Source organism: Oncorhynchus mykiss, chromosome 17 (assembly GCF_057628025.1).
Source record: "Oncorhynchus mykiss isolate SJ-2025 chromosome 17, ASM5762802v1, whole genome shotgun sequence".
NCBI classification, from domain to species: Eukaryota; Metazoa; Chordata; class Actinopteri; order Salmoniformes; family Salmonidae; genus Oncorhynchus; species Oncorhynchus mykiss.
Window position 1 is genome coordinate 42,484,029 of NC_143038.1, and position 22,585 is coordinate 42,506,613.

Genomic DNA, 22,585 nt, shown 5'->3' on the forward strand with positions numbered 1-22,585 from the left:
GCATGTCCAAGACAGTGTGATAGTTTCCTCCTGTTTAGGAACCAGTGAGAGGCACGGTAAACAAGCTTTTTAAGGAGAAAGACATAATAGAATATCAAATGTTCTAGTTAGGCCCAGGAGGTGTCCCTAGGTTGTTGTTGGACAAACTTACCACACTCAAATAGTCCTCCATATATAACCTAATGAAGGTAATAAGGGGTATTCAACTACAGAGCCAAGTTTCCCCTACATTTATCAATTCACCAATCAACCAATCACTGTGAAGCAGCTGTCTCTCCTCTCCCGCAGCTCTTCCCTAGGTTGTTGCTGGAAATGAAAACATTGTCATGCTCAGTTAACTTACCTGCTGAAATATGTTTGGAATAAAATAGAATCTAGAATTCTTGTCTATAATCATCTCCCTCCCCTATTCTTCTTCCACAGTAAAGTGTTCTTCACAGACTACGGTCAGATCCCCAAGGTGGAACGTTGTGACATGGATGGTCAGAACCGGACTAAGCTGGTGGACAGTAAGATTGTGTTCCCCCACGGTATCACCCTGGACCTGGTCAGCAGGCTGGTCTACTGGGCTGATGCATACCTGGACTACATAGAGGTGGTGGACTACGAAGGCAAGAACAGACACACCATCATACAGGGCCTGCTGGTGAGGACATACACGCACATGCGCACACAAGCACACAAGCACACAAGGACATCGAGGGCAAGAACAAACGCACTATCATTCAGGGCCTGCTTGTGAGCTCATCAACCTGAGACTGTCTGGAAGCTAGCATACGTCAGAGTTCTGGAAGGGATCAGTTAAGTGGGTTTAACATTGTGGAATGTTGTAGATTGTTAATGTTGTGTAGAGCAGATGGACATCTTTATGTAGTGTAAGGCGCTGTGAACTTTACATTCATAGTTTTCCAAGCAGTTCAATCTTAAATGGAAATACATGGCACTAAAACCAAGTGCCCCCCCTTTTTTGTGTGTACATCTATGTAGAGATTCCCTTGTTTTTCTCTCCTGTGAGGATCCTTTCTCCCCTGCGGTTGTAGTAGTTTGTAGACCGGTGAGCTATGGCCAGAGAGCAGGGGGTGGACAGTAGCCTTTTCATTAGAGTGCTGATTAGTAGGAGGTAAGGCTGAGCTCTGGACGGTGCCGCGGCAGGCGTGGCCAAGCGCCTTTTAAACCTGTTAGCAGGGCTTTTATCGCTAGCTGTCTCTGTCTGCACAAGTAATAGCCTTCATTTACTCACTGGGCCTGGGGGCAGAGACATGTACACACACACACACACACACACACAAAGCCCCTTCATTTGTGTGTGTGTGCCAGATAGCAATCAGCAGCAGTTTAAAGTCCATGGACGGTTATTGATGGTGTGGTATGGGCTGTGTTGCAGAGAGCATCTGTGTTTATCCCTGCCCTGCCTCATCTTAATGGACGTTAGTTGCTCTGATCTGAAACACTGATGGGCCTCCAACGTCTATGTGACGTTAGTGCTGTTTTACTGGGACAGTACGCCTGGCTTTCTTCTCACGGATGAATGTGTGTTTGTTTAGGCTTGCTAGAGTGCATTGAATAAAATGGAGCCCTGTGTCATGCGAAGGGTGATGTTTAGAATTCTGAAGCACCTTTGCGGTTGGGTTCGGACATACTGAGTGAAGGGGAATGCTGTATTGATTGTGACTTTTTGGGGTTTTGCGTCACTCATTCTCTCTCCCTCCCCCTCTTTTTCTCTTTCCTCCCTTATTCTCTCCCTCCCTCCCTCTCCCCACCCTCTCTGTCAGATTGAGCATCTGTACGGTCTGACAGTGTTTGAGAACTACCTGTATGCCACTAACTCGGACAACGCCAACATGCAGCCTAAGACCAGTGTGATCCGAGTGAACCGCTTCAACAGCTCTGACTACCAGGTGGTGACCCGCGTCGACAAGGGAGGAGCCCTGCACGTCTACCACCAGAGACGCCAGCCCCCAGGTAACTGTTGTTATAGGGTTCTGTATTTTATGCTGGGCATATTGTCAAATCAATTCTATATTGAACCCACAGACATAGTGGTATAGTTGAAATTCATTTGAATACTAAAAAAAGTCCTCTCCTCCAGTGCGTAGCCATGCATGTGAGCCAGACCAGTTTGGGAAGGCAGGAGGCTGCTCTGATATTTGTCTGCTGGGGAACAGCCATAAGACCCGCACCTGCCGCTGTCGCTCCGGCTTCAGCCTGGGGAGTGACGGGAAGTCCTGCAAGAGTAAGTACCACACAGCCAATCTCGTCTCAGGTACACCACAGCACAGCCTATTATCTGTTAGGCACTTTTACAACCCAAGCCAATCCGCTTTAAGATGCTGAATTATATCTGCTCTGAGATACAACAACACAGCCAACCCATTCCTACATACGATAGTCTACGGCACAGATGATGTCACAGCCTATCTACTTTCAGCTCCTCCAATCAGCTCCTTCACAAATCTGGCTATCCATTCCTCCTCTGCGGCGGTCTCTTTGAGCAGCTAAATCTCATGTCTGAGCAGTAGAAATCGTCTGATTCACCTGGCATTGACAGCCAACCTCCCTAATCAATGTCTACATGCCTGAAGTCCCACTGTAACTTTAAACCGGAGGCATAGATTGATTCTGTGATTGAACCTGTGCCAAGGGCAGTGAAGGTTCAGTCAGGAAAACCGCATGCCCCTGAGCTAAGGTCTGGGACACCCCTAATGTGCATGTATTAACCAGGCTTTTCTCCAATTGACTACTTTGGTATGCTGCATCATGTAAGTTGCAACCGCATCCCTGATTGATTCACTTTGCCCGCAAGGTATGTATTAATATGCTGTGAGGATATGAAAGCAAGCACATATTGATCTGTTTCTAGACTATAACCCTTTGGTGGCCTTGATAACCACACCACGGTAGATTGATTCAACAGAAGCCGCTCCCGTCCGCCATGCCATACGGAACTCCCGCTTGTTCATTTGAATGATTTGAAAATCGCTTACGATTCTCATTAGGTTGACGGGATTATGCTGCTCTTGCGCCTTTTCTGTCTGTTTTAAATCATGCAAATGACATGGGAGCAGTGTAATTTAGTTTCAGCATTTCAATTGGGAATTCTTTTCTGAGACGCAATCGGTCACAAGATTTAAGAAAGCCGGGAATATTGGAAGGGATTGGAATCATGTGGATCTCATCAAACAACAAAGGCCTCACCAATACTCTCCTCCTCCTGGTCCCATGTCTGTCTGTCGTAGCATTGTAGTGTCTTGAAATCCTTTTAAGAAGCTACCTCTCAGGTTGGGCAGACTTGCTAGAGAGACGCTAACTAGATATGTGTTTATAATAAGTTTACAGTCAAAAGCCCCTATTCATAAAGCATCTCAAAGTGCTGATCTAGGATCAGTTTTTGTCTTCTAGATCATAATGAATAAGATTACATGGACAGGGGGATGGCTGATCCTAGATCAACATTCTTACTCGGAGATGATTTATGAATACATACCCAGTAAGTCCTCTCTATCTCCCATGCTGTTTCTCAGAGCCGGAGCATGAGCTGTTTCTGGTGTACGGTAAAGGTCGTCCAGGGGTCATCAGAGGGATGGACATGAATGCTAAGGTCCCAGATGAGTACATGATCCCCATAGAGAACCTGATGAACCCCAGAGCCCTGGACTTCCACTCGGAGAGTGACTTCATATATTTCGCCGACGCCACCAGCTACCTCATCGGCCGCCAGAAGATCGACGGTACAGAAAGGGACACCATTCTGAAGGAAGGTACGGTAATGTTGGCCATTTTCGGGAATCATTACAGTAATAGGGAGTAGTGGCCATTTTGGTTCCAAAATAATGCTAGTGCCTTGTCAGATGCTCTTGTGAGGGTAGAGGTGGTCATTTTAGCTCTGTTTGTCCAGTTTTGTTGTGTATAATAGGGTGACTGGCCTCTCACCACCTATTCCTCTGTGTTCCAGGGATCCATACAGTCGAGGGTATAGCGGTGGACTGGATGGCTGATAACCTGTACTGGACAGATGATGGGCCTAAGAAGACCATCAGTGTGGCCAGGCTGGAGAAGGCTTCCCAGACTCGCAAGACTCTCATCGATGGCAAGATGACCCACCCCCGCGCCATCGTAGTGGACCCCCTGCACGGGTAAGAGACAGAGAGAGAGGGGGGGGGGGGGGAGAAAGATGGAAGGAAAGATGGTGGTTTCAGATTGGTCTTTAAACTGTTGAGCTGCAACTTTAACGTTTGTGGGTTGGATGTGTGGGAGAGGTTAGGTAAAAGTTGTTTTGTGGGAGGCGGTAGGTTTTCATTTAATTCAGAGTGTGTGTGTGTGTGTGTTGGGAGTATTTGATTCCCTCTGCTTCTTAATAGATTCTTTTGATATTCTAATGAGCCTCTCCCATGTGTGTGTGATGTGGCAGGGAGATGATTGGAAAGTTGACCCTGGGGGGTGTGGGTTAGTGTGTGTGTTGGTGTTAGTGTACATGCATACAAAATGTACATGCATATGTGTGTGGGTCACAAAAGAGCAGATGGTCATCTGTCGATAATAGCCTCCTGTCACTAAGCCCCCATTGTCCCCTCATGGCGCTTCAAAACAATTCTCTCTGTGTGTGTGTGTGTGTGTGTGTGTGTGTGTGTGTGTGTGTGTGTGTGTGTGTGTGATAATTAAGCAATAGGACATATACCACAATCCCCAGTGGTGAAAAAAAAAGGCTGATATACCTCAGCATCCAGGAGACAAACTACCCGGTTTATAATATGATATTTAGCAGACGCTTTTATCCAAAGCGACTTAGTCATGTGTGCATATATTTACTTATGAGTGGTCCCTGGAATCAAACCCACTACCCTGGGGTCGCAAGAGCCATGTTCCACCAACTGAGCTACAGTGTACTGGGCACCCGGGGTTCTCTCTCCAAGCGGTCTTAATCTGTGTGTGACTCTTCATATTGATGTACCCTCAGCTGGCCCGCTCCCTAGAGCAATACACACACACACAAACACACTTTAGATTGGCCGTGACAGAGAGATGTGCGTCCACACACTCTCCTGGAGAAGCGCTCACCTCCACTAAGACCTGTAATCAATCAGCCAGCCAGAGAGAGCGAGAGAAATAGGGGAGAGCGAGGGAGACGAGGAGAGACGGAGTGGAGGAGCGCGAGGAGAGTGAGATTGATCGAACCCGAGGTAGAAGTAGGGAGGAATAGAGAGAATGGGGGAAGGAGAGGTAAAGATGAGAGGTAGAGACCGGTAGAGGGGAGGAGTCTCAGAGGGAGAAATTGATTGAGTCAGATGGTCACTCATACTACAGTGTGATGAGGAGAGTCTGGTGTTACATAATGAGTTGTTTAACAGCCGATATTGGACTTGGTCATAGTGGTGGCCGGCTGGCTGGATCGATAGTCCTTTGGTGTTCATCTATCAGGGGCTTTGACAGACAGCTCCAATCTGGAGAGAATGTCATTAGTCAGTATATTGACAGCCAGACTAGGGGACCGTTCACTGTGGGGGTGAACGAGGGTGGTTAGGAGACATCCTATAGAATGCTACTCGATCAGATGTCAGCTGGGGCAGAATTGTCCAGTCACAATGGACCAAAACACACACACACACACGCACACCCTGCTCACACCCTCCTCTCTCTCTTCCAAGGTGGATGTACTGGACTGACTGGGAGGAAGATCCCAAGGAGAGTAAAAGAGGGAAGATTGAGCGGGCCTGGATGGATGGTTCTAACAGGAACGTGTTCCTGACCAGTAAGACAGTCTTGTGGCCCAATGGTCTGAGTCTGGACATCCCACAGGGCATTCTGTACTGGGTGGACGCATACTATGACCGCATCGAGATGGTCTACATTAACAACACTGAACGCAAGGTCAGTCAGACTGGTTACTAGTACTTAACCTAACCCCAACCCTAACCCTAACCCTACTATGACCACCTCAACAACACCGAACTCAAGGTCAGACATTGACAATACCTGTGTTTCAGTTGCAAAATGTTTTGCTAAGGTGTGCACTAATGAATATGACCTTGTGTTGTGCTGTTGCTATCAGACGGTATACGAGGGTCAGGAGTTGAACCACGCCTTTGGCCTGTGTCACTACAAACACTTCCTGTTCTGGAACGAGTACCGCAGCGGCAGCATCTACAAACTGGACCAGGTCACCAGGACCGTCACCCTGCTCCGCAACGAACGGCCGCCCATCTTCGAGATCCGCATGTATGACGCCCAGCAGCAACAAGGTACAGGACACTACACTCTGTCCACCCAGACACAACCCCATCCATCTGTCTACCCAATCACTCATCACTTTTTATTATCGCGACCGTTCTCATATCAGATGACAGATCTGCAGCTAGGTCTAAATTGTAACTTGAGATATAATGCATTCGGAAAGTATTCAGACCCCTTGACTTTTTCCACGTTTTGTTACATTACAGCCTCATTCTAAAATGGATTGAATATTTATTTTTCTTATCAATCGACACACAATACCCCATAATGACAAATATACATTTTTGCAAATCTATAATAATAATAAAAAAACAGAACTTATTTACATAAGTATTCAAGCCCTTTGCTATGAAGCTCGAAATTGAGCTCAGGTGCATCCTGTTTCAATTGGTCATCCTTTAGATGTTTCTACAACTTGATAGGAGTACACCTGTGGTAAATTCAATTGATTGGACATGATTTGGAAAGACACACACCTGTCTATACAGTGGGGCAAAAAAGTATTTAGTCAGCCACCAATTGTGCAAGTTCTCTCACTTAAAAAGATGAGAGGCCTGTAATTTTCATCATAGGTACACTTCAACTATGACAGACAAAATGAGAAAAAAAAATCACATTGTAGGATTTTTAATGAATTTATTTGCAAATTATGGTGGAAAATAAGTATTTGGTCACCTACAAACAAGCAAGATTTCTGGCTCTCACAGACCTGTAACTTCTTCTTTAAGAGGCTCCTCTGTCCTCCACTCGTTGCCTGTATTAAGGGCACCTGTTTGAACTTGTTATCAGTATAAAAGACACCTGTCCACAACCTCAAACAGTCACACTCCAAACTCCACTATGGCCAAGACCAAAGAGCTGTCAAAGGACACCAGAAACAAAATTGTAGACCTGCACCAGGCTGGGAAGACTGAATCTGCAATAGGTAAACAGCTTGGTTTGAAGAAATCAACTGTGGGAGCAATTATTAGGAAATGGAAGACATACAAGACCACTGATAATCTCCCTCGATCTGGGGCTCCACACAAGATCTCACCCCGTGGGGTCAAAATTATCACAAGAACGGTGGGCAAAAATCCCAGAACCACACGGGGGGACCTAGTGAATGCCATGCAGAGAACTGGGACCAAAGTAACAAAGCCTACCATCAGTAACACACTACGCCACCAGGGACTCAAATCCTGCAGTGCCAGACGTGTCCCCCTGCTTAAGCCACTACATGTCCAGGCCCGTTTGAAGTTTGCTAGAGAGCATTTGGATGATCGAGAAGAAGATTGGGAGAAGGTCAGATGAAACCAAAATATAACTTTTTGGTAAAAACTCAACTCGTCGTGTTTGGAGGACAAAGAATGCTGAGTTGCATCCAAAGAACACCATACCTACTGTGAAGCATGGGGGTGGAAACATCATGCTTTGGGGCTGTTTTTCTGCAAAGGGACCAGGACGACTGATCCGTGTAAAGGAAAGAATGAATGGGGCCATGTATCGTGAGATTTTGAGTGAAAACCTCCTTCCATCAGCAAGGGCATTGAAGATGAAACGTGGCTGGGTCTTTCAGCATGACAATGATCTCAAACACACCGCCCGGGCAACGAAGGAGTGGCTTCGTAAGAAGCATTTCAAGGTCCTGGAGTGGCCTAGCCAGTCTCCAGATCTCAACCCGATAGAAAATCTTTGGAGGGAGTTGAAAGTCCGTGTAGCCCAGCAACAGCCCCAAAACATCACTGCTCTAGAGGAGATCTGCATGGAGGAATGGGCCAAAATACCAGCAACAGTGTGTGAAAACCTTGTGAAGACTTACAGAAAACGTTTGACCTCTGTCATTGCCAACAAAGGGTATATAACAAAGTATTGAGAAACTTTTGTTATTGACCAAATACTTATTTTCCACCATAATTTGCAAATAAATGTATTAACAATCCTACAATGTGATTTTCTGGATTTTTTTCTCATTTTGTCTGTCATAGTTGAAGTGTACCTATGATGAAAATTACAGGCCTCATCTTTTTAAGTGAGAGAACTTGCACAATTGGTGGCTGACTAAATACTTTTTTGCCCCACTGTATGTCCCACAGTTGACAGGTGCATGTCAGAGCAAAAACCAAGCCATGAGGTCAAAGGAATTGTCTGTAGAGCTCCAAGACAGGATTGAGTTGAGGCACAGATCTGGGGATGGGTACTAAAATATTTATTCAGCATTGAAGGTCCCCAAGAACAGTGGCCTCCATCATTCTTAAATGGAAGAACTTTGGAACAACCAAGACTTTTCCTAAAGCTGGCCGCTCGGCCAAACTGAGCAATCGGGGGAGAAGGGCCTTTGTTAGGGAGGTGACCTGATGATCACTCTGGCAGAGCTCCAGAGTTCCTCTGTGGAGATGGGAGAACCTTCCAGAAGGACAACCATCTCTGCAGCCAAGTGTCACGTGTGGAAGAAACCTGGCTCCACCCCTACGGTGAAGCATGGTGGTGGCAGCATCATGTTGTAGGGATGTTTTTCAGCGGCAGGGACTGGGAGACTAACAGATCAAAGTACAGAGAGATCCTTGATGAAAACCTGTTCCAGACCGCTAAGGACCTCCGACTGGGGTGAAGGGTCACCTTCCAACAGGACAACAACCCTAAGGACACAGCCGAGCTTCGGGACAATTCTCTGAATGTCCTCGAGTGGCCCTGCCAAATCCTGGATGTGAACCCGATTGAGCATCTCTGGAGAAACCTGAAAATAGCAGTGCAGCAACTCTCCTCATCCAACCTGACAGTGCGTGAGAGGATCTGAAGAATGGGAGAAACTCCCCAAATACAGTTGTGCCAAGGTTGTAGCATAATACCCAAGAAGACTCAAGTCTGTAATCGCTGCCGAAGGTGCTTCAAGTACTGAGTAAAGGGTCTGAACACTTATATAACACTAATATTTAATATTCTATAAAAAAATGTCTAAAAACCTGTTTTTTGGTTTGTTATTATGGGGTATTGTGTGTAGACTGATGGGGAGAAAACGATTTAAGCAATGCGGAAAAAGTCTAGGGGTCTGAAATAACAAAATGCGGAAAAAGTCAAGAGGTCTGAATACTTTCCGAATGCACTGTATCTCTGATACACATACATTGCATGCACAAACCCTTATATTCAGACACTAATCTGTGTGTTTATAACCCCCCCCCCTCTCTCTCTGTGCAGGTTCTAATGCATGTCGTGTGAATAACGGTGGCTGCAGTAGTCTGTGTCTGGCCATCCCTGATGGGAGACAGTGTGCCTGTGCAGAGGACCAGCTACTAGATGACAAAGACAACACCAGCTGTAAAGGTGAGAGGTCAGGGAGCAAGGGAGCAGGGAGCATAGGAGACTAGGAGTTTACCCTCAATTCAAAACTCCCACAATGTGTGTGCATGTGAACTCGTGTGGAAGGTAATTTTGTCACATGCTACCGACATCAGGGTTTATAGAGATTAGCCTAGAATAAAACTCTATTTCAAATTTGAACTGTCAGTGTATGTGTCTGAGAGGGGAAGAAAGAACAAATGTGTATAGAATGCAAATAGAAATCCCTCTCACGCATGGAGCAGTCAGCACAGATTTTAAGGGTGTGGGGAGGGGGGGTGGATTAGGGTCTGACAGTAGGCTTGACACACACACATACACACACTGGGCTCATGTTGACTCACTGCTTTGACAGGGTTTGTATTTGTTGTTGGTTGCTGATGTGATTGGTGTTGGTTGCAGTGTATTAGCTAGTATCTCTCTGTCCCTCTCCACTCATGAAACTTTGTCGGTGAAATGTGTTATTTAAACGTTCAACTTCTCTCTTTCCATGTCTATCTCTTCCTCTGTCCCTCTCTCCCCCTCTCCCTCCAGTCAACCCCACCTACATCCCTCCTCCTCAGTGTCAGCCAGGGGAGTTTGCCTGTAAGAACAACCGCTGTATCCAGGAGCGATGGAAGTGTGACGGTGACAATGACTGTCTGGACAACAGCGACGAGGCCCCTGAGCTCTGCCGTGAGTGTGCATACAGACACACACACATACACTGATTTTAGATCAGCTACCTTTCCTTTGGTCTCTGTGCAGCTGAAGACAGATGCCCTTTCAGTATTTCAATTTGACAGTCTTTTGATGCCAGAATGAATTGAGAAACGACAGACTTTGTGTGTTTATGTGGAGTTTGTATTTGCACATGCCTGCGGGAGAGTGTGTGTGTGCGCGTGTGTGTGTGTGTGTGTGTGTGAAGGAATGTGGGAATGTTGGTGGGTCTGGAAAAGCTCTCTCTGTCTGTCTGTGGTCAGAGTGCAGACAGGCTCCAGTAGCCTAGCCAGAGAGTCTGTGTCTGTCTGTGCCCTCTTACACTCTGTACCCCTGCTATCCCCCTTCTATCCTTCTTCAATCCCTCCCTCTCTCCCCCTCCAGACCAGCACACCTGTCCGACCGACAGGTTTAAGTGTCAGAACAACCGCTGTATCCCTCTGCGCTGGCTGTGTGACGGAGACAACGACTGTGGCAATGACGAGGATGAGTCTAACACCACCTGCTCTGGTAGGACGCTCAAACACTCACACGCTCAAACGCAGATGTGCACACGCGCACACACACACGAGTAACACACACACATTCTGTGCACATTATTTTCTCTCTTTCTCGCTCTTTATTTTTCTGTTTTGCTGTCTCTTTCTTTTCTCTCTTTCTCTGTCGTACACATCGTTCAGACAATGGTTGTTTAGGGCTGACCTTTCCCTCAGCTTAGCCCAGTGTACATGGACTGAATCCACACAAAGCTCTGGAGATCCTCAAAATGTCATTTCCCATGAATCCAACTCCTGTTGTAACATTTCAAAGGGCAATCTAATAACATCCTATTGGAGTCGTTCTCCTGAGGATAACTGTTTATTAATCTCAATGCCCCCCCCCCACACTCCTACCATTTCAGCACGCACCTGCCCCCCCAACCAGTACTCGTGTGCCAGCGGTCGCTGTATCCCCATCTCCTGGACATGTGACCTGGACGATGACTGTGGGGACCGCTCTGACGAGCCTGCGTCATGTGGTAGTTCACCTGCCTCACCTTTGACCCTTGACCCTTATCTTTCTCTTATGCTATAACACACAGAAAATAAATCTTCCTCAGAAAAGACAAAACACAATACCCATATCACTGAAACCCAGGCTCGTAGTGCGGCCCGGAACTATCATGGTCATAGCTAGTAAAGTCGTAAGTTACTGTTACTGTTGTTTCTTATGACACGAAGCACTCGGTCTTCCATTTGCTCTCTCTCATTCTCTCTCTCCGTCCAGCCTACCCCACCTGTTTCCCTCTCACCCAGTTCACCTGCAATAACGGACGCTGCATCAACATCAACTGGCGCTGTGACAATGGTGAGTGTCTCTCCTTCGTCTTCCTCGTTCTCCTACTGCGTGTGCATCTCTAGTCATCACCAGCTCTATCACTGACTCGTTGCTACGCATGTCATTTGATGTCCACATGTCTCTGACTACAGCTTTCCTCTCTATTTGGCAAGGGTGTTTGTGTGTTTGTTTCTTCTCTCATTGTCATTGGCTCGTTGTGTTGTTGTTCAATGTGTATTGTTGTCGTGCCGTCCGCCCACTCCGCTGTCTCCGTTGATTTCTTTGTTTCAGAAAAGGATTGTGGGGACGGCTCTGATGAGTTGAATTGTCCGAACCCGACCGGTTAGTGCATAGATCAACATGCACCAAAGCCAGGGCTCGCTAGGGGGGCCCCAGAGGGGAGGGAGAGGGAGACCTGCTACTGTAGGGGGAACCAGGGATGCTTTCCTTACTAACGGCAGCTTTACCCTTTAACAGTAGTTAATTATTCATCTCAATAGACCGATAATGGAGGCTCTTACTGCTTCTACTCACCCACTTAATGCAGGAGGAAGAGCTCTCCATTGTAATCGTAATGAATGGACAAGAATCAAAGATGGAGAACATTTGTTGTTCATTATTAAACAACAAGGTCCAATTGGCCTCAACCCTATCGGCAATAGTGAGCTTACTTTTTATATTCATCTGCCAGTGGACACCATTAAGGTTTAGTTACCAGACAAACCTCCCTGTTAGAAGTGCTTAGATGAGGTCTGTGGGGAAGCATCTCCTCTGCTGCCAAGCTCAATGTATCAGTGCTGGGTACATTCACTCGTGGTGCATGGTTTGATCTATGCAGTTTCTGTGATTTATTTTCCTCTATCTCTTCTCCTTTTTTCCTCACATTGAAATTCATTTGTAAATGTAATGTTAAGTGTTTTGGTATGCGAGTCTGCATTTCATGTCATGGAAATTGCATTATGAACAATAGTTGTGTAAAGGCTATTTACATTGTGATAACCTATTGTCTGAGTGACGAGAGAACTGACATTGACAGTGTTCTTCATAACTAATGTAAATGACCAGGTACATAAACAATAACCTGGGAGATTTTGTTTTTGTCTTTCACTCTAGTCTGCCTATGTTGTGTGTATGAGCGGTGCGAGGTAGAGGTTTGACTGCGTTTGCCTTGCAGATAATGATTGTGGGGACAACAGTGACGAGGCAGGCTGCAGCCACTCCTGCTCCAGCGCCCAGTTCAAGTGTAACAGCGGCCGCTGCATCCCGGACTACTGGACCTGCGACGGAGACAACGACTGTGGAGACTACAGCGACGAGACTCACGCCAACTGCACCAATCAGGGTGAGTGTTGGCACTGTAGCCCACCAATCGCTGTCTGTGAGAGCGTAACCCACCAATCTTTGTGTGAACTCCATAACTCACCAATCATTGTGAGTGTTGATTCCATGTCGGCTCCGTAACCAACCAATCGCTGTCTGGGTGTGTCAACTACTGCATGTAACGCACCAATCAGGTGCCAAATATATTACTGTGTCGGCTTCATAACCCACCAACCATGACAACTTAATGCCATATTACTGTATGTGCTATAGACCAGCCAAATGAAAAGGGTTAGTCTACAACAGGATTCTAGATGGCTGTTGACTGTGTGAAACCTCACTACACCATGTTCCTAGTTGTGCAACAGACATGCAATTATGTCATAAACACTACTCTCTCCCTCTATCTCTCTCCCTCTAGCTTATAAACCTGCTAGTATCTCCTTCGAACATATAATTAAGAATTGGGGAAACAAACTCACTATTTATACTGTAAACACTGCATCCGATTATGTCCCATGTTGCTTAGTTGGTCGAGAATTGTGGAACGCCTCACCTGAAAGGAAACTTTCCTGTGGTCAACTCCAAACCACTTTATTACATTTGTTGCGTAGGATCTGAACCAAAAGAAACAACGTCTTAGACGAGAAACAGACAAGTTAAATATGAAATACTATCAGGGGAATTTTGAATGAACATATCTGTGGCCTGTTTTAATGGAGGGCAGGCAGGATGCTTCAGGATCTTTTACACACATACACACACGCGCGCACATGCTCACACAAACACCTGCACAATGAAACCTAACACACATACTTACACAGATTTAGTCTCATGGTCTTCCACACTTGCACAGCCATTTTGGAGCACACTATTTCCATTTATCAAAAAGAAACCTACAGTACTGTGTTCACTTTGACGTGACACATGAAACTCTGTGACCATTGACCGTTGACGTCCGAGTCTTTCAATTCATTCCGTAATCACCGATGCCAATGATGGCTCTATTGGTAATCCACTGGAGCATGGCCTCTGCGTGAAAGCTGTACCCTTCAGTGCGCTGCATCACCCTGGCATTGTGGCACTGCCAACCCTTGACTCGTGGGCGTCTTTGGGTCATTGGTTTCCATTCATTTAGCCATGACAGGTCGTTAGTGAATGTCAGCATTTTGTTAATGATGTGATTTGATGTATTGTGTGTATGAATGAATCACGTCATCTTTTGTCTCATGGCATCGTCGAGCTTCTGCCCACTGTGAGGGCCACACACATGCCAACACCTTAGCCAAATTTTGCCATCTGTGTCTTTGTCTGTGCCAGATGCCTGTTGGTTTTACCAGTCTCTTTTTATTACCCGTTGAGTGAATAGTTGGTGAATAGTGTCCATCATTGATGCGTGATGTTCTGGTCAAACTGATCCCCTGGGATAGAGAGTGTCCTTGTTTCCCATTGGAGCCCCACAGTGGGAGAAAGAGGTAGTGAATGACTCGATATCTGTCCTAATGTGGTTGCATTAGCATTTTTTCAAAATCATCAGCATTGGCAGTTACTCAGTTACTCCAACTCTTACAAAAATTATGAACACAGATGAAAAGTCATAGCTTATTTTATTTATTTTTTATTTTACCATTATTTAACCAGGCAAGTCAGTTAAGAACAAAATCTTATTTTCAATGACGGCCTAGGAACAGTGGGTTAAACTGCCTGTTCAGGGGCAGAACAACAGATTTGTACCTTGTCAGCTCGGGGATTTGAACTTGCAACCTTTCGGTTACTAGTCTAACGCTCTAAACACTAGGCTACCCTGCCACCCTTATGACAAGGGCCCAGAGTTTTACCTGGTTCTGTAAAAACTCAGAGGCCTAAATATCTCTGTTTTTAATCCATTTCTGTAATTGTTTGAGTGTTATGGTAGTGATATAATACTCCTAATTTCTCTCTCTCTTTCCATCACTCTCCCTCCCCAGCCACGCGTCCCCCTGGCGGATGTCACACGGATGAGTTCCAGTGTCGTATGGACGGTCTGTGCATCCCTATGCGCTGGCGCTGCGACGGGGACACAGACTGCATGGACCTGAGCGATGAGAAGAACTGCGAAGGTGTCACACACATGTGTGACCCCGCCGTCAAGTTTGGTTGTAGAGACTCTGGTACGGAGACTGGGGGAATGGGGATGGTTGTGACACAGCAATAAGGAAGAAATTCTGGGAGTTTAAATGGAATGGGGGGGAAAGAATGGAAGATTTGCCTGTTGAAAAACATAAATGTAACAGTATTGAAATGGGTAGCTCAGAGTTATCTGGTGGAGATGGACTGGATTTGGTTGTAGCTGTATTTTTGTTATTGTGGACTGTATCTGCCTGTAACGTCTGAACTTTTCCCTCTGACCTATCCCTAGCCCGCTGTATCAGTAAGGCCTGGGTGTGTGACGGGGACAGTGACTGTGAGGACAACTCCGACGAGGACAACTGTGAGGCGTTGGTGTGTAAGCTCTCCCACCATGTGTGTGCCAACGACTCCACCATCTGTCTGCCCGCTGAGAAGCTGTGTGACGGCACAGACGACTGCCCCGACGGCTCTGACGAGAAACTCTGTGGTAAGACCTGCTGCTACTAAAGACTGCATTACCCAGGATGCACCGGGCGGTAGGACAGGGATCCCACCGCTGACACCAACGTGCCAGAGTAAAACCGGGAATATTGCAAGTTGAGCTGTCGTGACTGTTTATGATGCCTGTTATGTCATTGTTGTGTATTCTGCATGAGAGAGAGCTCTAGAAGAGTGTTGTCCCATTGTTTTTGTTCAGTGTCACCTCCTCCCGTAACACCCATCCCTCTCTTTCCCTGCAGACCTGTGCTCGCTGGATAACGGCGACTGCAGCCATAACTGTACAGTAGCCCCCGGGGAGGGCGTGGTGTGTTCCTGCCCCCTGGGCATGGAGCTGGACTCCAACAACAAGACCTGTCAGATCCAGAGTTTCTGCGCCAAACACCTGAAGTGTAGCCAGCGCTGTGAGCAGGACAAGTTCAGTGTCAAGTGTTCCTGCTACGAGGGTTGGGAGCTGGAGCCTGATCAGGAGAACTGCAAGAGCACTGGTGAGGAGGGTGGGTTGGAGGAGACGGAGAGGGTGATGGGAGGCTTGGAGAAAAGAGGGAATGGAAGAGCGGGGGAGGTTAAAGGGTGGGAAACTGGGAAGGAGAGAAGAAGAGGGGGATATGGTGGTTGGGAGTGAAATGGAAGAGAACGGAGAGATTCTAAGGATTATGAGAATGAAAGACACTGGCACAGAGGGTGATGTGTGTCAACATGATGGATGTGGGGAGAGTCAAAGTGAGAGAGGGGATTGGGGTTTAGGATCCGCAAGGGAAGGAAAAGGAAACTACAGTACATTTCCAGGAAGTATTGTGGTTTTTGTTCAGGCGATAGAGAGAGCAAATGAGGTGAGTGAGTAGGAGAGAGAGGATGAGGCGTATTGGCAGGAAGCTGGGTGGTTTCAGTGGTTCCACCAAACTCTGACTGGGAGCTGATACCACCGCTCTGGACAATAAACAGAGGGTGGGAGAGGATAGGCGAGGAGGCAGGAGGCTAGAGGCGGTGTTCACATGAGGATGAGAAGAGAGCTGGAGGGGAGACAAGGGATTGAAGAACAGAAGGAGGAGAGGGAGAGCAGAAAATCGAAACGGGGACATGAGAATAGTTGGGGGGGCTTCTAGCTGTGAATGTAGGATACAGAGAAAGGGATAAGGAGATGAGTAGAGTAGAAGACTAACAACAAAGAAGAGGAGGTAGATTGAGGAAAGTTGGGGAACTTGTAAAGGGGAAAGGGAGGAGGGATAAATATAGAATAAGAGGAAGGGATAGGGAAAACTCAATCAATGTAATGGAAGAACACTGTTACCCACATACATACTCAAGGCTCTAACCTCCTCACAGAAACTAGCCACTGACTCAAATAAAGCTGCATATAATTCAGCCCTGCACCCACAGCGACAGTCTGAGTTACACACAAACACACACACACACACACACAACACAACCATTCATCACACTGTCTGTCGTCCGGAGATAACTCTCCTCCATTTAATACATACAGGCTTTTAATTACCAGGGATTAGACAGGGTTCCTAACTACGTTCCTCTTTCATTTAGCCACATAGCACTGTGTGTGCGTCACACTACCATGGTTGTATTCAGGTTCCTAACAGCCAACGACTAATGGGTAGCCACAGTATTGTTTAGTTACTGGATTTTAGTCATGACCAGGCAAACTGAAATAATGGAAGGCATTTACTGTTAAAGCTGTTCATTTCTACTTTGAATAAGTTGAAACCAGGACCCAACACCCTTATAATCAAGCCTTGGGAGGAAACATTCCTCAATTTACAGCTTTTTCTTACTACATTACCCAGGATGCACTGGGTGCAAAATAGATGCAGGGATCCCACCGCTGCCACCAACAGGCACCAGTACATCACAATGATTATGTAATCTCCTGTCTTCACCTCAGATCCCTTCAAGCCCTTCATCATCTTCTCCAACCGCCATGAGATCCGACGTATCGACCTGAACAAGGGAGAGTTCAGCGTGCTGGTGCCTGGCCTGAGGAACACCATCGCCCTGGACTTCCACCTCGCCGAGAATGCTCTCTACTGGACCGACGTGGTGGAGGACAAGATCTACCGCGGCAAACTGTCCGAGAACGGAGGTGAGTGTCTTTTACCACACACGCATAATGTATACAGACTCTGTCCTCATTCAGGTCCACTATCACATTCATGCACACTCACTATAGTGAAAGGTATGCTTTGGATTTCTCCACTTTTTACCTCCAGTTTGTGTATAGTCATTGAGACCAACAGCACACTTTGTCTTTAGTGGAGTACCCCAACTTCCATGATTTCCCAATTGCCTTCACAGTGGGGAATTCTGGGAATAGTAGTTGTACTGTGCTGTGCAGGCCTATAGCTGCTGAGGGGAAGCAGCTGGTAAATAACAAAGCAGATGGTCCAGCTCCACGCCGAAAGACAAAACAAATCAATCAAACCCACACTGTCACCTTCCAAACAGGCAAAGCCAATCAATCAAAACTAAACCGCTACCTTCAAAAATGCAAAACCAATCAATCAAACACAATCTATAGAGCAGAAGAGGCCCATTCATTACAGTGGGAAGCATAAGGAGTGTGTGTGTGTGTGTGTGTCTACTCCAGTCAGGATAATGACTAATAATTAGGTCGTTCTCTCTGATTAGGGACCTGTAATGGGAAAATGAATGGGTGAGAGAGGGGGGATGAAAAGAATAGTTTCTTCTCCTCGCTTCTTTTATTTTCACTGGCGCCTCACGTCATGTTGTTTGCTTAGGCTCAAACGGGAGTAGAATGTATCCTGTCAGTCGTAGGGAGAGTCGTGGCTGTGTAGGTGGCATTATTAGATACGCTGGGGCTGCATCGGCATTAGAAACTGTCGCTGTGTGATTGATGTTCATGGTACTGGTAAGACACTTTGACAACTTTTTAATGACAAAAATTGAATAGGTCTACAGAAAAGGGTAAACGATCACAGCAAAGCTTCACAAAATAAATGAACCACAACCTCTCCCTCCTTCCCTGCTCCAGCTCTGACTAGTTTTGATGTGGTGATCCAGTATGGCCTGGCCACTCCAGAGGGTCTGGCGGTGGACTGGATAGCAGGGAACATCTACTGGGTGGAGAGTAACCTGGACCAGATAGAAGTGGCCAAGCTGGACGGAACCATGAGGACCACTCTGCTGGCTGGGGAGGTGGAGCACCCCCGGGCCATCGCCCTGGACCCCCGCTACGGGTGAGAACCAGCACACTGCTGGGAATGGGTTAGCCTGGTCCCAGATCTGTTGATGCTGTATTGCTAACTCCTATGTTGACAATGACCATAGGAGTTGGAAAGGCAGCACAAACCCATCTGGGACCAGGCTAGGAATGAGTATACACACGGCTTAAGTCTTGATTTCAGTCATTGGTTTTTGTTTTATTGGGTTTACTGGACCATCCTTATTTCTGTAGGATTCTGTTTTGGACGGACTGGGATGCCAGTATGCCAAGGATCGAGGCAGCTTCCATGAGTGGCGAGGGAAGGAGGACCATCCATAAGGAGACAGGAAATGGGGGCTGGCCCAACGGACTCACTGTAGACTACCTGGAGCTACGCATCCTGTGGATCGACGCCAGGTCAGAGAGAGGACATACAGTGTGTATATATATATACACACACACACACACACACACACACACACACACACACACACACACACACACACATATATGTATGTATGTATGTATGTATGTATGTATGTATGTATGTATGTATGTATGTATGTATGTATGTATGTATGTATGTATGTATGTATGTATGTATGTATGTATGTATGTATGTATGTGTGTATGTATGTGTGTGTGTGTGTGTGTGTATATATATATATATATATATGTGTGTATATATATGTATATATATATATGTATATGTGTGTATATATATGTATGTATGTGTATATATATGCATACATGCATACAAAGGCTGTCATAAGTCACTGTATTGTGTTGTCTTCCATCCATCCTCCAGGTCTGATGCTATTTACTCAGCCAAATACGATGGTTCCGGCCTGATCGAGGTGCTGAGGGGACACGAATACCTGTCGCACCCATTCGCAGTCACAATGTACGGGGGAGAGGTTTACTGGACGGACTGGAGGACCAACACGCTGGCCAAGGCTAATAAGTGGACCGGTAACAACGTAACCGTGGTCCAGAGAACCAACACACAACCTTTTGACCTGCAGGTCTACCATCCTTCCAGACAGCCCCAAGGTAAGACACACACACACACACACACACCTGCTAACAAACTTGGTGTTTAAAAGAGGTTAGCTACTTTGAATTGACAGTGTCCCGAGTCAGTGGCCACTTTGATTGACAGCTTCTCTAAGTCCATGTGTCATTCAGGAGGGTAGTGACATCTGGCCTCCCCTGTCACAACCGCTCACCTCAAAATGGCCATGCTCAGAAAACCATCCATTTATGGATGAGACAGATAGGCCTGCTGCCTGAGTGGTAAGAGCTGTTTTATATGCACATACTGGATGATTGTAATTGATATTTTCCTCCCTCCTTCCCTTTCTTTCTCTCGTCCCCTCGCTTATCCTTTCCTCACATTTTCCTTCTCTCTTTCTCATTCCATTTCGCCCTCTTATCGCTTCTCTACCAATTCCTTTCCCCCTCTCATTCGCTCTCCCTCCCCTTCTCTTCTCATGTCTTTCTCTACCACCCTCCATTTTCCTTGTGCTTACGCTCTACCTCTTTCTCTCTTTACCACTGTCTCTATCCCCGCTCTCTCGCTCTTTTTCTCCACAGCTCCTAATCCGTGTGCAGCTAACAATGGCACAGGTCCCTGTTCTCACCTGTGTCTCATCAACTACAACCAGACCTTCTCCTGTGCCTGCCCTCATCTCATGAAGCTGGGAGCCGACAAACACGCTTGCTATGGTAAACACACCTTAAGACGCGCATGTACACACATACAATCAATCGAACACCTGGAACAGGTGGACAAACAAAACCGCTGCTCCTACAGACACACACACACACACACACGTCTCTTCCACCCCCCCCCCCCCCCCCCCACACACACACACACACACTCTTCCTCCTCCCCTGAGCTGGCAGATTGTCTCCTTCTCTGTGCTTGGCTTGGCAGAGAGGTGGAGTTGCTGAGAATGACACAGTGGGATTCATGGTGTGTGTGTGATGATTCAGAGACGGGTCTCTTCTCCAGTACCCACGTACAGAGGTTTATTCTAACCACAGGGGGTCTAGAGGGAACAAACATCCCTCATGAGTGGGATCACCCCCCCCATTGGCTTTGTGTCACAGTCCACAAACAGTCAGGATTATCTCCTGGATTCTGTCACTTGTGACGCCAAGAGAGTTTGAGGGGTTTAGGCCTTGTCTCTAAAGTGAAAGGGTGTGTGTGGGCGCGTCTGTGTATGCGCGTGTTTCGTATTCAGGGGAGCAGTTTCTATTATCTGTGGCGTAAAGGAATGGAGAGGCCCACTGTTTAAAGCTGGCATCAGCCACAACTCTCCCTCATTCACTACCTAGAGTATACACACATGCCTGGGCTATCTGATCTAGACAGGCTGAGAAGAGCCAAGTACAATCAGTTAACATACACGCCTCACTCCTGACTGCTTGTTATTGTGGGAGATTGTATTAAGTGGACTCTTAAGTGGCAAAGACATTTCACACACATACTCGCTAGCACGCGCACGCGTGCTCGCACACACACTCCATCACAATTGAACCCCTTTTCTTCCAGTCAGTCCCTGCTGTATGTCCGTTCGATCGAATAGAAGCCGTACATACTCACCATAACTCCCCAAACCCACCCCTCCCTAACTCCCCTCTCCTCCCTCCTTAATATGTCATGTCCTTCTCTCCCTCTCCAGAGTCCCGTCAGTTCCTGCTGTATGCCCGTCAGATCGAGATCAGGGGAGTGGACATAGACAACCCCTACTATAACTACATCATCTCCTTCACCGTGCCAGACATAGACAACGTGACCGTGGTGGACTATGATGCCGTGGAGCACCGGATCTACTGGTCAGACGTCCGAACCCAGACCATCAAGAGAGCCTTCATCAACGGCACCGGAGTGGAGACCGTGGTGTCTGCTGGTAGGGAATTTACTGTGGGAATATCTACCCTGCTTTGGTTGAAATAGTCAAATAGCTAGTTTATACAGAATGAGTCAATCAATGAGTCCAACAATCTGTCATTTAATTAGTTTAGCATTGAGGGGTAGTTAATTCCAATTAGAAACCTACATATTTGTGGGTCTCCTTGTTCGAAGACCTCGTACAGGGTAGGGAAACGCATGTCATTTAATGAACATTTTATATTTTTGCGTTGTCTCTTGGATAACTTTGTCTTTCCCTAGACCTGCCCAACGCCCATGGTCTGGCAGTAGACTGGGTGTCTAGGAACCTGTTCTGGACCAGCTATGATGCCAATAAGAAGCAGATCAATGTGGCCAGACTGGATGGATCCTTTAAGAACGCTGTCATCCAGGGCCTGGATAAACCTCACTGTCTGGTGCTGCACCCCATACTGGGGTAAGTAGAACAGACACACAGACATGATAAAGCTGTTTCACTGAGATCAATGCAGCGTTAAGAAATGGCTGTCAGACACCCTACTGCTTTCACCTCTAACACACATACATGCATACACACACACACACACACACACATATATGCATACACACACACTCACACACAGAGACCGTCTGACTGTCAGGCAGGCTTCCCACAGCTAGAAGTCTGCCATGATAGGCAGGGTAGTTTAGATCGTGGCTGACCTCTAGCAGCCAGCTCTCCCGCTCTAGAAGGGACTCCAATTCCTCTCTCATCTCTCCCTTTTCATCTATCCCTTGTTATCTCTCTCTCTCTCCCTTTCCTCTTTCTCAACAGATGGCTTCTGTGCTGAAAGCCATACATTATTTACACACTGTCACACACTGGCCGATCTCGGTGTCTCAATTTATTTTTTTTTCTCTCTCTCTCTCTCTCTCTCTCGCCTCAATTTACTTCCCTCTGAAACTTTTTTTTCTGTTTTTCTCTCTTTCTCTGTCTTGGTCTTTAAAGAGACAAAAGCTCAGCAGGCATACATCCGCTC

General features: G+C 46.7%; 1 protein-coding gene across 8 annotated transcripts in view; it reads left to right on the plus strand.

Annotated features, from left to right (window-relative positions):
* LOC110494239 (low-density lipoprotein receptor-related protein 1) overlaps window positions 1–22,585 on the plus strand; it is a 174,976-nt gene that overhangs the window by 100,547 nt on the left and 51,844 nt on the right. For 4 of the 8 annotated variants that reach the window (XM_090205644.1, XM_090205646.1, XM_090205645.1 and 1 more), the window contains exons 8-31: window positions 424–646; window positions 1,773–1,962; window positions 2,090–2,233; window positions 3,522–3,758; window positions 3,953–4,133; window positions 5,643–5,865; window positions 6,047–6,236; window positions 9,406–9,531; window positions 10,081–10,221; window positions 10,630–10,755; window positions 11,147–11,263; window positions 11,512–11,592; window positions 11,854–11,904; window positions 12,737–12,904; window positions 14,850–15,032; window positions 15,281–15,478; window positions 15,732–15,977; window positions 17,390–17,587; window positions 18,497–18,701; window positions 18,920–19,084; window positions 19,476–19,720; window positions 20,264–20,395; window positions 21,358–21,585; window positions 21,849–22,023. In XM_090205644.1, coding sequence (XP_090061770.1) covers window positions 424–646; window positions 1,773–1,962; window positions 2,090–2,233; window positions 3,522–3,758; window positions 3,953–4,133; window positions 5,643–5,865; window positions 6,047–6,236; window positions 9,406–9,531; window positions 10,081–10,221; window positions 10,630–10,755; window positions 11,147–11,263; window positions 11,512–11,592; window positions 11,854–11,904; window positions 12,737–12,904; window positions 14,850–15,032; window positions 15,281–15,478; window positions 15,732–15,977; window positions 17,390–17,587; window positions 18,497–18,701; window positions 18,920–19,084; window positions 19,476–19,720; window positions 20,264–20,395; window positions 21,358–21,585; window positions 21,849–22,023 — 4,173 coding nt within the window. The remainder of the gene's footprint in view (window positions 1–423; window positions 647–1,772; window positions 1,963–2,089; window positions 2,234–3,521; window positions 3,759–3,952; window positions 4,134–5,642; window positions 5,866–6,046; window positions 6,237–9,405; window positions 9,532–10,080; window positions 10,222–10,629; window positions 10,756–11,146; window positions 11,264–11,511; window positions 11,593–11,853; window positions 11,905–12,736; window positions 12,905–14,849; window positions 15,033–15,280; window positions 15,479–15,731; window positions 15,978–17,389; window positions 17,588–18,496; window positions 18,702–18,919; window positions 19,085–19,475; window positions 19,721–20,263; window positions 20,396–21,357; window positions 21,586–21,848; window positions 22,024–22,585) is intronic. The other 4 variants (XM_036950324.2, XM_036950325.2, XM_090205648.1 and 1 more) reach the window with 1 other exon arrangement.